This window comes from Strongylocentrotus purpuratus, unplaced genomic scaffold (assembly GCF_000002235.5).
Source record: "Strongylocentrotus purpuratus isolate Spur 01 unplaced genomic scaffold, Spur_5.0 spur5_scaffold_2, whole genome shotgun sequence".
In the NCBI taxonomy this organism is placed as follows: domain Eukaryota; kingdom Metazoa; phylum Echinodermata; class Echinoidea; order Camarodonta; family Strongylocentrotidae; genus Strongylocentrotus; species Strongylocentrotus purpuratus.
Genome location: NW_022145605.1, coordinates 36,294,721 through 36,310,428, shown reverse-complemented (window position 1 = coordinate 36,310,428; position 15,708 = coordinate 36,294,721). Strand labels below are relative to the sequence as shown.

The window sequence follows — 15,708 nt, the reverse complement described above, 5'->3', positions numbered from 1 at the left end:
TTCTTGCCTTGCTGTAAATTCAGGAATTTGTCATTTTCCAAGGAACGCATATATAAAAAAGTATAATTTACTTAACTCATAGCCTGCCATAAGGCTGCATGCAAGCTATCATTATAATGGTTATAGCAGGATTAACCACAACTGATCTCCCCTACTTTTCTCCCTTTTCTTTTCTTCTTCCTCTTTTTTGTTCCCTTTTTAGCTCTCTTCTTATCCCTTTCCTTCCTTCTCTCTTTTTTTTAGCAGGGGGGGGGAGGCAAGGGCCTTTTGCCCCCCCCCCCCATCCCGATTCACAACTTGTTGGCTGGAAAATTGCAACTGATGTCCCCCTTCTTTTCTTTTTTCTTCTTCTTTTTTTCCTTCCCTTTATCTCCTCTTTTCCTTTTTTCTTTCCCTTTCCTTCCTTCTCTTTTATTTTATGATGGGGGGGGGGAGGCAACAGCCTGGGAGGTAAGTCCTTTTGCCCCCCCCCCCCCCATCTCCTTCTTCCCTCTTTTTTTAATATTTCTTCCTCTTCTTTTTTTCCTTTTCTCTCCTCTTTCCCTTTTCCTTCTTTTCCTTCTCTCTCTCTCTCTCCTTTTTTTTTGTTGTTGCGGGGGGGGGGGGGTGCCCAAGGTCCACTCAGCCCCCTCCCCTGGATCCGCGCCTGGCTGTCTGCTCTCAGTAAGTTGAGATATGAGACCTATGTTCTTACCATCCAAATTAATTTTTTGTAAGCTTTTGTAAGTCAATAAAGCACAAATTTCTTCGTTTACTGCATTATACCTTTCTGTCATCATTCTCATACAGAATATGGCTTCTCTAGTACCACTTTGAGGTCTGGACTATACTGTTCCTTTCCTACTTCATTCTCAATTTGAATTTTTATTCTGTTGAGAATGATCTTTAAAGAGCAACTTGGTTACATGGCTCATAAGGCTAATTGTCCGTAAATCTTCTTTGAAATTGGCACAAATATTCTTTTAAGGCCACAAGTTCTGCGCATGTTATCACATCTGGGCCTTCAGATTTAGAAGTTCCCAGTGAATGCAGAGCTTGTTTAACTTCTGATTCAAGTTTACCGTACTTGGACCATCGTTGTCAGCGATGGGAAGTTCTGGACCTCTGTCATCATCAAATAGGTCTTGGATATATTCTTCCCATCTTTGTTTACTTTCTTCCTTTTCAAAGAGGGAAGATGTTCCATCTTCGTTCTTGACACATCTGCTTGCTGCATTTTTTATTATTTTTTTTAATGCTTGATTTCTCTGTGCATTTCATTTGTTTGGTTTGTCTTGGAGAAATGCTCAATTCTAACACATTTTTTAGTTATACATTCTTCTTTTGCTCTTTTACATTCATTATCAATTTCCTTTTTGATGTCTCTAAATAATTTGGAGTTTCTCGCTTATTTTTGCCTCTCCTGCATCAAGTTCAGAAACTTTTTTGTCATCCATGGTTGTTTTGCTGGTTTCATTTCCATGCTGAATGCTTTTTTTCAAGCATTTCCATTCCACTTCTAGTTTCCCAATGTCATTTACTAATTTGTTTGTTTGTTTTATTTCTTCTGTGACTAGACAATCATACCTATTTTTAACTTCTATGAGGTATTTTTGTGCTATTTAGAGCTGTGACATCTGGAAGAGGACTTCTTGTTGTTCTGGGATGTATTCTTTAGCTTTATTTCGACTTCTGCAATCACCGGGTTGTGAACAGAATCTATGTCAGCCCCTGGGCATGTCTTTACCTGCTTGATGCAATTCTTGAACCTATTCTTTATTAATGTAGTTGATCTGATTTCTCTTTACATCTCCTGGGATTTTCCAGGTGTAGGTTCTTCTTCTATGGTGTTGGTACTTCTACTACTACTAATACAAAGAAGAAGAAAAAGAAGAAATATATAGGATTTCCAAAGTGTCAAATCCACTTGAAATCAAATGCTTGAGGCAAATAAGGGTCACAGGGCTTAAGGACTGTATGGATTCAATAAGGGTAATGAACTGTGTAGTCTTTGGGCTGAAGCTTATATAAAAATACTTACCCAACAGAACCCTGTCAAAGCTGAGATTCTGATCTGATACCATCCAAATCCTATAGCCTCCACAGCTTGCTCTACCGTAAATTCATCTGTACAGATCAGAAACAGACATGCAATTGGGTATACATGTGTAATCACTTGATAGATATATATGTTACATGTAGGTAAGGTGGGATATTTGTGACCTATTAAAAGTTGAACTTACAGCATGAAACTTCTCTTCTTCATTTTTTTTGGTCATCATCTTAAAGGTACTATGTCCCTTTTGCAGCCAACCTCAAATGCTGTAGAACTTTGCAGGAATTATGAATATGTCATGTATGTCCTATCTGTGAAATTTAAACGTTAGCAGTGTCCTCATATTCAAATTATGCGAGGAAACCCTTTTACTTGCTAGACTTCACTATGTCAGACACTATTGAGTGACTGACTGGCTTTTTTCTTCTTTGGTAATAACATACATGAAAAGAGTTGTAAAGGGTACATGAGCATTTGTCTACATCAATAACCCACTTCTTGTGATAGCCAAGATTAAACTGATTGAATCTTTGCGCAGCATAAAACGTAATACTATTCAGTACAATTGTCTGAAAATCAAGACTATTACTTTTGGGCTCTATAGCCCTAAAGTCGATTTGACAACTAATAGTCGTTATTTTCCCACTTGAAGACATTTTCAAGCCCCACCTTTTTTAGGGAAGTTCTAAATTAGTATTATCTTTCAAATGCAGTTGGAATTTAACCTTTTCATTTTTTTGGCCTGCAAATGGGACATAGCACCTTTAAAATGCCAACACATGAACTTAATATCATAAATATGTAAAATAGTTATATAAAGATCAAATGAAGTGGACAAAACACAGCAGAAAACAGATATCAGTTATTATTCAGAAAATAAATTATTTCAGAATGTAATACATGTGTCTGATTACTGGACATGAAACAACATTTTCAAATTGTAGATTTCAGGAGATTTTCATTGAAGAAATCAATCAATTAAAGCAAGTCTTGCCTCATTACAAGTATGAAACCGTCTTTTCTTTTGTTTTTAAAATTCATTAACCCTAGTATAAGTATTTTTTTTAAAACATGAACAATGGCCTACCATTTTTCATGACTAAGAAATATCTATGCCTGGAGAGCTATTTCAGTGCATCATTTGACAAGGCGAAATTAAAAATGCCAACTATCTTCAAATATTCTAAACTTGTTTGAAAATACATTGAGAGATAGCAGTTGGGGTCATCCATTCAATGAGTCTGAAAAAAGACTGACATGTTCGAGGCCCATTGTGCTGTACAATATAAAATCCTGAAAAAGCGTGAATCAGGGGTGATAGTGTGCACTAAAGAAAAAATAGGTTTTTTGTTTTCCCCTCAACCACGCCCCCCTTGAGTACAAAAACTAGATGGAATTTTGACTGCGCGCAGTCGAAAATGATGCCTCCGCCATAGAGCAATTTTAAAAAGTTTGGAGTTTAAATCTCCAGTGGTTCTTGAGATATCATGATAACAATCTCAATGTATGGAATTTCAAAAGTTGACCTCTGTGACCCTTGACCTTTGACCTACATGCTCCAAAATCTAATCAGATTGTCTTCCTATGGTGATACACACTATCATTAAGTTTGAAGTTTAAATCTCCAGGGGTTCTTGAGATATTATGATATGGTGATACATACTATCAAGTGAAAATTCTCCAGTGGTTCTTGAGATATCGCGATAACGATCTCAATGTATGGAATTTCATAAGTTGACCTCTGTGACCCTTGACCTTTGACCTACGTGCTCCAAAATCTAATCAGATTGTCTTCCTATGGTGATACACACTATCATTAAGTTTGAAGTTTAAATCTCCAGTGGTTCTTGAGATATTATGATAACAATCTCAATGTATGGAATTTCATAAGTTGACCTCTGTGACCCTTGACCTTTGACCTACATGCTCCAAAATCTAATCAGATCGTCTTCCTATGGTGATACATACTATCCTTAAGTTTGAAGTTTTTACATCTCCAGTGGTTCTTGAGATATCATGATAACAATCTCAATGTATGGAATTTCATAAGTTGACCTCTATGACCCTTGACCTTTGACCTACGTGCTCCAAAATGTAATCAGATTGTTTTCCTATAGTGATACACACTATCACTAAGTTTGAAGTTTAAATCTCCAGTGGTTCTTGAGATATCATGATAACAATCTCAATGTATGGAATTTCATAAGTTGACCTCTGTGACCCTTGACCTTTGACATACGTGCTCCAAAATCTAATCAGATCGTCTTCCTATGGTGATACATACTATCCTTAAGTTTGAAGTTTAAATCTCAAATGGTTCTTGAGATATCGCGCTAACAAACTCAATACAAGGAATTTCATAAGTTGACCTCTGTGACCTGTGACCTTTGACCTACGTACTCCAAAATCTAATCAGATCGTCTTCCTATGGTGATAAATACTATTCCCGAGTCTTAAGTTTAAATCTTAAATGGTTCTTGAGATATTGTGATAACGGTCAAACGGGACGGACGTACGAACGGACGTACGGACGGACGTACGGACGGACAACCCGAAAACATGATGCCTCCGGCACCACCTTCGGTGGCGGAGGCATAAAAAGAAGAGAATTCGCAGGGAAAAAATGGCATCTAACAACATTTCCCCCCTTTCGAGTTAGAAAATTGGGGAAAAAATAGGGCAAAATAGGGAATGATAGAGAAAATAAGGGGGAAATCAGGAAAATGGGGATAAAATAGGGAAGGAAAAAAAATCTGGTAAAAAAAAAAAAAAAAAAAAAAAAAAAAATTTAAATCGGGAAGAAGAAAAAAAATCGAAAAAAAATCGGGAAAAATCCAAAAAATTGGGAAACCGATTTAAATCGGGTTTTTATCAGGCCTGGTGAATAGGGGAGGTGTCAGGGCCTGAAAACGGGCATTCTTGTGTAGTGTAAGTCTTCAATACGAAATCTGTCTTAATAATATGCTGCATGTGCACTTTATTTTTCTTTTAAACATTTAATCCAAAACAGACATAGCAATCCAATGAATATCTCACCTTCACATTCTCCTCTAGCCGATGCTTCAGCCTGACCATCAAAGGATCCAAACCCTTTTCCTAGAGGACCATCACGGGAAAAGGTTCCTAGACCACCACCCCAGCCTAGGTCTACTTCATCCATACTGTTCCCTCCAATACTGTCCCTTGAGGGAGAGTCATTTTCACCTCTTCCCACCTCCGTGCTGCTTCCTTTGCGAAACTTGACCATTGTCAATTGGACCTTAAGAGATAGACAGCTGTGAGAAATGGAAAATAGGACAAGTTGGATTATTTGTTCCTAACTAGATTACTGATTTAACCTTTAAAAGGTAATGCAAAGTTTTGGGAAATTTTGAAAATTGGATGGATACTGAAATTCTTGAAAATTTTGATACATTTGGATCCACCTGTGGAAGTATTATAATCAGCAGAAAATTTATCCCCTAAAACACTTCTGCTTTCGAGAAATTGAATAATGAAAATTTATGGGTGCTCCCAGTAAATTTCAAATATTTCAAATAGCGCCCAAGGCCATTCCATGGTAACTGCAACCATGAAAATCTCAGAATATGCAGTTCTGATACATAATTTCCAAACAGGAATATCAAATTGGTTGATTGTTGTCAAGAATAATTGTTTTAAAGCTAAAGTAATATCAGTCTTGAGAGGAGGCTATACAACATAAGAGTTTATAATTTACAATTTCATCACTTCAGACTCAATTTCAACCTCGCAAAGGATCATTGAATATTGTAAAATCGCATATGCTTCCAATATGTTAATTTAAACCAAATTCATGACCCCATACCAAAACTTTGTATTCCCTGTAAGTAAAACCACAATTCAAAATAGCATGCTACAACATAATAGAACTCAATAGGCCTGTCCTCATCAGCTCGAGTTTGCCAAATAGCCCATTATTTCTGATTTGGGAAATTAGCCGTACATACTTTAGTCTATGTATAGAGGTAGTCAGCACGTAGAACTTTAGCTTAAATTCAGCGCATAGCCAAAACGTTCATCAGCATCCTTTAATAAAAAAAGGTTAAGTACTTCACTTAAGTTTAAGTCTTACGTAACCAGACCTTTCGCCAAGAAATTAAAAAGGTGTGGCGCGACCCGAGGGAAATTTTACCCCCCCCCCCAAAAAAAAAAAAAAAAAAAAAAAGTAATTAAAAAAATTATTAAAAAAAAAAAAAAATTCAAATAATTTGATAAATTTTTATCCTTGTATTATATTTTGGGTCATTGTCATATTTACCCTTGCACTAAATAATATAAATTATCAATGTTATAGTAGTCTATGTTGGACTTTGTGAAATTTGTTATCCAATGTTATGAAGAAAAAAAATGTGAGAATGATCCTAGTTGTTTGGATTTTTATCGGGCTAGACCTAGTCATGTATTTAAAGCTGTAATTATTTTCCTTCTATTAAAAACAATATTGCATTTTCTTATTTTCACAAAATAAGCAGTACTCAAATTTCTGCAAGTCTTTTACTTTATATTCAAGTAAAATAAATCCTCTGTCTTAAAATGACATTTATACACCCCGTCGATCCCAAGACGCCAGAGCAATTAATACAAAGTCTGAAAAAACTGCTGACGTGTTTATACGCCCTTGTCATTATCATGGCCAGTTATTATTTGTAATTTGCTGGAAATTGTTCTTTAAAAATGAGAAATTCACGAGTTTGAGTTGGATTTCACTATATCATACTTATGTTAAAAATTATTGTTGAATATCTGAATTTGGCTAATCTGAATAACGGTGAGCTTTTATTGAGCGATGTGTAAACATGCAGCCACAAATGAATTTGAACATTTTGATTGACTGCAGTAGTTGTTTAGTAACCAGACATAATCAGATGAAGGCATGTACTTGCGAACCCCCTCTGAGGATTTCTAGGACCTGAAAATCCGGAATATTCACATTTTTAAAAAAAAATTCAATTTAATTTAATTTTTTTTTTTTAAAGAAGGCGTCATATTTTAAGGTAAAATTCAAAGAAAATCACAAATACGTTAACTAATGTACCACTAAAAACTGGTAAGCTAACAGATGGCCACAAGTTTTAGGTCAACTACATATCGGGTGATTTATAAAAAATACAAATACAACCACCTCCATAGCAGCTTGGATATACGAGAGATTGGCCGGGAAAATAACAATGTTTTAATGACGTAACTATATGGACCAACACCGCCCAAGCAGACGACATCCCATAGAGAATGAACATAATTGCAAAGCTATTATAACTCAAATTATAACGAGTTTAGTGTATATAAATGTAATGGCATGTCAAACCATTCAAAAGGGTATATGACCCGATTCTGATAACTAAAATCTTTTGCTTGTAAATACACAGGATAGGGGTTAATTAACAATCAAAGAAACCAGACTTTCAAATTGAAAAACCCCCGGAATGATATTGAGGACGACATTCGTTCCCTCTTGAAACGCCGAACATACCCCGGTGTGTGCAGCTGAATATACAATGGCGTCTTATTTTGTTTACAAGCGACAGATTCCTTTATTTTTGTATCGCCGCATTTTTCATCAAAATAAAACCATGTGCGGGGTTTACAGTGAGGCAATAGATTATACATTTAGCCTGACGGTAGTGAAGTAAGAGAAAGAACTCAAGAGAAGATGAAAACGCAGGCACTGAAAATGTGTGAGATGTCATGGGACATCGTTTGCTTGTGCAAGTCATGTCCATACTGTGAACTCACACATCCCAGCAGCGTTCGGAGAGCTCTTCAAGTGCTATGCCGGGGTTGTATTTAATCGTTTTGTAATTTATAATAATCATTACTTTGAATGTTTCTAAGCATTGAATTTTGATAACCTTGTCGAATCAAAGTTTCAACTTTGCAATAATGAAAATAAAGTTCGTTTTTAAAAGCAATGAATATCTACTTTAAGGTACAAACTGGAAATTATTCTGAAATGTTCGTCGATTTTTCTATTTTATGTGTGTGCAATTTCATTTGTGCTTCAGTTATGTGTGAAATGCGTAACCTGTTTAAAGCATGACATGTAAAAATCTCTGTGGTGTGACTAGGCCCGAGTCAAAATGGTTCCCCGCTAGGTCCCCGAACGTTGCGCCGAAACCCGGGTTTGAATATTCAAGTTTTGGGTTTTTCAAATTTAAATTTCATACTGATATTTTGAAATAAAGAACTAAAAATATGCAATTCACAAACTTCTATTTCAATTTATTTTAATAAATATGCTTTAGAAATAAATGGAGGCTGCAAGAAAGGAATCACGCTTTGTGGTACCGAGTGTGTTCAGAAACGGAAGTGGAAATATGACTCACTGAAGACTGAGCAAGTTAAGAAAGTCCCACACACAAGAATAAAATGTTGATCAGACTATTACAATTAAATCGTAATACTACAATGCCTATGCCAATTCTAGTCTGACATGGATTTGTTGCCAATGTGGGCTTCCAAATATTAGTCCATCCCTCTTCCGCACTTTGAATGATACGCCAACAGATAATCCATTTAGTTGCCTGAACAACACCACTGAAGTCAGCATAGATAACTGTTCCAGCGACACAATATCATCAGATAGTGGAAGTTTCCACATTGGATCACCAAAGGCCACATCATCTCCAACCAGATCAAAGAGACAAGTTGGAAAGAATTCTACCAACAACAGACAGCAGACTAAAATCCTGAAAAGTCTACTTGTCAACTGTGATGGTCTGGTTAACAAGCTACCACATTTGGAAGCCATGATTGATAACCTCAAGCCAGATGTGATTATAGGAACTGAATCCCATTTGAAACCAAATATCTTGACAGCTGAAATAACCCCACCAGGGTTTACAACTTACAGAAAAGACAGAATCCATGCAAGGAAAGGAGGTGTATTTGATATGGTGAAAGATGATCTTATCACAACAGAGTGCAAGTTCGTAGAATCAGGAGCAGAAGTGCTTTTCATTGAACTGAACATCCAAGGTTTCAAGAAATTAATCATAGGCTCCTTCTACAGACCACCAAATTCTGACCTTGCTAACCTCCATGGCCTTGCACAAAGTCTGTCTGATATATGTGCAAAGTTCAAAGATCCGATCCTTATAGTAGGGGGAGACTTCAATCTGGCCGATGTTGACTGGACAAAGAGAACAGTTAAGCCATATGCCACTGAAGCAGCCAAATGTTCAATGTTGCTTGACATCTGCAATGACTTCTTTTTGGATCAGATGGTGAGGGACCCCACCAGGATATCTGGATCCACCAAGAATATTCTGGACATATTTTTAACAAGTCACCCCAACTTCATCCGTAACTGCAAAGTCACTGCAGGTTTGAGTGATCATGAGGCAGTTACCTTTGAGATCAATTCCAAACCCAGATTAGCAAAGAAGGCAACACGGAAGATCTACATTTTCAGTAAGGCTAATGTTGCTGACCTGCTACATGTATGTGATATTAGGACCTTTCAGGTAGATTTCCTTAGCAGCAACCCGAGCTCAAGATCAGTGCAAGAAAATTGGGATTACTTCAGATCGAAAATCATTCTCCTTATGGATACACACATACCATCTAAGATGTCAAAACCAAACAGATCTAGCCGTTGGATCACCAACAAGATACAGAGAATGATTAGAAAGAAGCAAAGGCTCTACAATGCAGCCAAGCAGTCTGGAGAGTGGACGGCCAATAAGGAGTACCAGAAATTGCTGCGGAAAGAGATCAGACATAACTACTGGACTTACCAAAACAACATGTTCACAAGTGATAGCATGAACAAAAACAACAAAGCCTTTTGGAATTATATAAGATCTAAAAAACAAAAGGCAACTGGAATATCCTCTCTCACTCCGCTGTACCCCCTCCAACTACCGTCCAGTGTCTATCACAGCTATATGCAGCAAGATCATGGAACACATCATCTTTAGTCAAGTGATGAACCACTATGATGACAACAAAATCTTAAATGATTGCCAACATGGATTCCGTTCTGGGCGCTCTTGCGAGACACAGCTAGTAACAACGGTTGATGAGCTAACAAGATCTATCGACCAGAGAGAACAAGTCTATTCCATCGTATTAGACTTCTCTAAAGCTTCTAAAAGAGTCCCTCACGAACGCCTCTTGCTGAAACTCCACCACTATGGCATTCGAGGCCACTTACTGGAATGGATTCGGGCTTTCCTTACCGAGAGATCTCAACGGGTAGTTGTGGATGGTCATACATCTGATTGGTCTCACGTTTCATCAGGCGTCCCCCAAGGAACAGTTCTCGGTCCGCTCCTCTTTATCACATACATCAATGACATCCCTAATGGAATCTCCTCCAATCTGAAGCTGTTTGCAGACGACTGTCTCATCTATCGTCCCATTCGTAACTTGTATGATCGCCATGCCCTGCAACAGGACCTTGATCTTCTTCACCAGTGGTCAGAAACCTGACAGATGAAGTTCAACATTGATAAATGCCACCTCCTTCGGTTCTCACTCAAGCGCAACAACCTGGAAGGAAACTACCATCTTGGAGATGTTCAACTTTCTGAAGTCAAAGAGCACAACTACCTAGGCGTTCTACTGACCAACAACCTGTCCTGGCAGAAGCACATCAATGGCATGACATCTAAAGCAAATCAAATGCTTGGTCTCATCAGTCGAAATCTCAGAAGATCCTCCCAAAAGTTACGGCAACAAGCTTTACACGTCCATTGTCCGACCCCATGATGAGTATTGTGCTACAGTATGGAATCCATCAACGAAGAAAGACACAGCCAAAATTGAAGGTGTTCAAAGACGTGCAGCACGATTTGTCATTCAGAGATACCACCATACTGAAAGTGTGTCTGCCATGATCAATGACCTTAAGTGGGATACCCTGGAGGAACGTCGACATGCTGCATGCCTAACCCTACTGTACAAGATTCAACATGGCCTCGTAGCAATAAATCCAGATCAGTTTGTCACACCTATGACTCAGAACAACACTAGGCAATTCCACCCGAATAAATTCACGCTAATCACTGCCTGTACTGAGCTTTACAAACACTCTTATTTCCCACGGACAGTTGCAGCATGGTACATGCTCCCTCCAGATATTTTGGTTTTTTCAACAGCAGAAACCTTCCAGGGAGCCCTTTTCCAGAAACGCCATTGATGGCTGAGAATTGTTTTTACTTGCACCTTGTACATAATACGCCAACTGACTGCACTGCACAAGAGCACCTTGCCAGACATTTCAACCTTGACGTTTTATCCTGACTGATGGATCCTGTCAAGTACCGACGTAGAAGTAGAAGTAATAGGCATAAATATAATTGTCAAAATATATCCACAGCATAATGGTTTACCCTTGATATTTTGATGAAGGAATATAATTTAAAGCTCTTGAAAAAACTTCGAAGTGCTATCATTCGTTCTAAAAATGTGTGTGTAACGGCAAACTGAAGCTGAAGTTCATATGTGTGTTTACATCGCTACACCGTCATCCGAGCTGATCGGAACAGTAAGCATGAAACCAATTAAAAAACTTCACGTAAGGCTTTCAGGGACTCCAATTCAAAAAAATAAAAAAAATAATAAGGTTTGACAAATAATACTGTAGATATTCATATTATCTTAGAGAAATAATGATATTTCATGAGCTACGTACGTACTCGATATCAAGTTCAGCTAGCCATCATTTTGAAATGAGACGTAATTGTCATGCAGTGCAGTAGACTTTAGACAGCATGCGGCAGCTCTTAAAGAGGAAAAAAAGGGGCAGAGAGGAAAAAAAGGGGCAGAGAGAAACTAGATGGAATTTTGACTGCGCGCAGTCGAAAATGATGCCTCCGCCATAGAGCAATTTAAACAAGTTTGGAGTTTAAATCTCCAGTGGTTCTTGAGATATCATGAAAACAATCTCAATGTATGGAATTTCATAAGTTGACCTCTGTGACCCTTGACCTTTGACCTACGTGCTCCAAAATCTAATCAGATTGTCTTCCTATGGTGATACACACTATCATTAAGTTTGAAGTTTAAATCTCCAGTGGTTCTTGAGATATTATGATATGGTGATACATACTATCATTAAGTTTGAAGTGAAAATTCTCCAGTGGTTCTTGAGATATCATGATAACAATCTCAATGTATGGAATTTCATAAGTTGACCTCTGTGACCCTTGACCTTTGACCTACGTGCTCCAAAATCTAATCAGATCGTCTTCCTATGGTGATACATACTATCCTTAAGTTTGAAGTTTTTACATCTCCAGTGGTTCTTGAGATATTGTGATAACGGTCAAACGGGACGGACGTACGGACGGACAACCCGAAAACATGATGCCTCCGGCACCACCTTCGGTGGCGGAGGCATAAAAAAAGAGGCACGCGAATATCACGTGATCTAAGACCCACGCATTTTTTCTCTCTCTGCTAGCATACAAGTCAAACCAGGGTTCGACAAAACCTGTGATGACTCAGGCCTAGGTGTGACATAATATTATGTATTGACATGCCATCAAACTTAAGTTGCGCTTAGGTTAAGTAGGCCCTCTCTTACTTAAATTCGAAGCAACTTGAGCAGATCGATGCGCAAAGTTCTTTGTGGTCAGAGGAGCCATATTCAATCTGAGCGGAACAACCGTCGATATCAGTTCAGAAACCGAAGCTTTTGGTCTAGACAAGACTATGCGTCTTTCCCGAGGCCCACTCAGGGAAAATACGGTATAATACGACTACAGACGACGCGACCGCAGTAGGCCTACGAAATCATGTGAGTGCAACATATGCCAAACCGAAGCGTGAGGAGAACTTCGGTCCGTTTCGCAAATGCTAGCGCTGACCCAGTTAATCAAGTCCATTTGTTTACGTGCAGTTGTCCAAAAGAAGACGTACACATGTATGAAGGGGTAACCAAAGTTCGCGGACATTTTAGAACAGCTTACAAAATGTGATATTTTCGATCTATGATTTCTCATATTCTACACAAATTTATTTATTTAAATTATTACCAAATAGACGGCAAAGTTTTTTTACTACAGATTGATGGAACTACAAAATTTATCGTCGAAGGATTTCAGAGATATCGCGATCTAAAAATTTGATGTTCGATCGTGAGTGCGCGCTGCATCTAAAAAAGTCATCTCAACTCTTAATCCTTGTCTGAATCCATTTTCCCCCTTCCCGCGCGAAAAGCTTAGACGTTTGATTTAATTATTATAGAAAGAAGACGATTTTAGTGCACTGTTTTGGACTCTTATTAAGCCCTATTTATCTGAATTCAATTTAATTCATTCAATATAAACAACGACGAGACCTAACTTCACGCACGGGGGTTTACAATTGATTTATCAAAACATGTGATCCATCAAAAATAAGGTAATATCATAATTTGCAAGGCAATATAGTCTATCATACAATCAGTTGGTAGGGTCTACCACTTTTTACTTACAATGAATTTTGAGTAAATCTGCTCTCAAATTGAAGATTTTCTGACCCTTATCGGTAAATTGATAATTTTTCGGAACGGACGCAAAAGATCTCAGCGGACCAACCATCGATATCATGACTGAAGCTTTCGGTCTAGGGTCTAGATCTAGCTACCCCTTGTCTACTCCAGGAAGCTCCGACACCGGCGCCGCAGGAGCTTCCTGGACTGTCTCTCGAGTTGCCCCTTGTCTAGACCGAATTTTCCATCTCTTTCGTTCGTTAGCCTCTTAATGGGGTAGGGTCGGCTCTCTCTTTAGAGACGGAAGCCGACTATACGCATTCCCTTGCTAACACCATGGCCATTTATTGCCATATTTTTATGCCCCGAAAATCCCCCCAAATGTCATTTTACCTCGTGCATGTTATATTGTAAATTAGGCCTAGACTCTAGGCTATAATAAATCGGTTCCACTTACAAACTTGACTGAAATAATCAGTTTCATGGTCCCTAAAAATCTTGCAAGACGTATTTTAACATGGATTTCGATTTTGACCCATAATTTCCTAAAAAGGGACCATTAAACTGATTATTTCAGTCAAGTTTGTAAGTGGAACCGATTTATTATAGCCTAGATCTAGAAATCTAGGCCTTATTTATGAAGGGGTGACCAAAGCTCGCGGACATTTTAGAACATATTATTACAAAATGTGATGTTCGATCTATGATTTCTCATATTCTACACAAATTTATTCATTTCAATTAGATCTATTACCAAATGGATGGCAAAGTTTTTTACTACAGCTTGGTTCAACTAGAAAATTTATCGTCGAAGGATTTCGAAGATATCGCGATCTAAAAATTCGATGTCCGATCGTATGTGCGCGCTGCATCTAAAAAAGTCATAAAAGTAACGAGACCTAACTTCACGCATGGGGGTTTACAGTTGATTTATCAAAAAATGTGATTCATCAAAAATATATCACGAGTTGCAAGGCAAGATAACATACAATCAGTTGGTGCCACTTTTTACTTACAATTTTGAGGATTTCTGCTCTCAAAATGAAGATTTCCAGACCCTGGCCTTAGAAAGTAACTTAGATCTATCGGTAAGTTGAAAATTTGCCGATCTTTTGTCAATATTTTCACAATTTCGTTTCTGGGTAATTTTGTGATCCTCTTTCCATTAGTGATATCAGATTTTCGAAATCTTACCGATTTTTAGAGAAAGCGAACTTTGGTCACACCATCATACAATAGATCAACATGCACGAGGTAAAATGACATTTGGGGGGATTTTCGGGGCATAAAAATATGGCAATAAATCAATGGCCATGGTGTTAGCAAGGGAATGCGTATAGTCGGCTTCCGTCTCTAAAGAGAGAGCTGACCCTACCCCAATAAGAGGCTAACGAAAAATGAGACGGAAAATTCGGTCTACCCCTTGTCTACTAAACTCGGGAAGCTCCAACACCGGCGCCGCAGACGCCTGCGGCGCGGGTGTTGGAGCTTCTCGGAGTTACCCCTTCCCTTGTCATGCCTAGCACGTCACTGTCCCAAGCCAAGGCTTAGGGCTAGGCACACTTGTTGTGTTTTGCAATTTACCATATTTTATGGAATTAACTTACCTCTAGACCTATAACATAACTAAAGGCTGATGGATCGTGTGGGTTTTATTCGACAAATCACTAGTAGGTACTCTCGTGCACGGATCAAAGACTCGTCGTTTAAATGACCAAATGGGTGCAACTAGAAATTCAGTGAGTAGACCTAAGTGACCTCGAAATTTGATGTGAGATCCCAGAATAGAATGCGCTGGCCGAGTGCAGTGGCGTCTTTTTTTAAACCTAACCTCGCCACAAAGACGACCCGCCACAATACCCTGGACAACTCGCCACGGTCGAGTTGTCCAGGGTGGGGTGCCTTTTCGGACAACTCGCCACACTTTTTTCCCCCTCGTGATTTCTAGATCTAAAATCCCTCATTTTAGATGAAATTGTCATTTTATGTATTCATCATTCTTTTATGAACACAGTCATTACAAAAATAAAGAATAAAGCTGATTTCCCTTGCAACAATAATATTTGACAAACCGAATTAGGCGTACGATCGCAAGATCATTGAGATACGGTATTTAGATCAAGACTCTAGGTCTTTAACAGCTGCAGCATTCTGTCTCAGATTTTTTTTAATGGTAGGATACTGGAAGCACTGGCGTACTGATGGGGGAAGGGGGTGGGCAGTTGACCCGCGA

General features: G+C 38.4%; 1 protein-coding gene across 1 annotated transcript in view; it reads right to left on the bottom strand.

Moving 5' to 3' along the window:
- LOC100892331 (synaptic vesicle 2-related protein) overlaps positions 1 to 15,265 on the bottom strand; it is a 57,830-nt gene extending 42,565 nt beyond the window's left edge. Inside the window, exons 1-3 of the mRNA XM_030992320.1 lie at positions 15,083 to 15,265; positions 5,072 to 5,310; positions 2,021 to 2,106 (exon numbers count right to left, since the gene is read on the bottom strand). Of these exons, the coding sequence (XP_030848180.1) occupies positions 2,021 to 2,106; positions 5,072 to 5,282 (297 nt within the window). The 5' untranslated portion in view covers positions 5,283 to 5,310; positions 15,083 to 15,265. The remainder of the gene's footprint in view (positions 1 to 2,020; positions 2,107 to 5,071; positions 5,311 to 15,082) is intronic.
- Between the last annotated feature and the right edge of the window lie 443 nt (positions 15,266 to 15,708).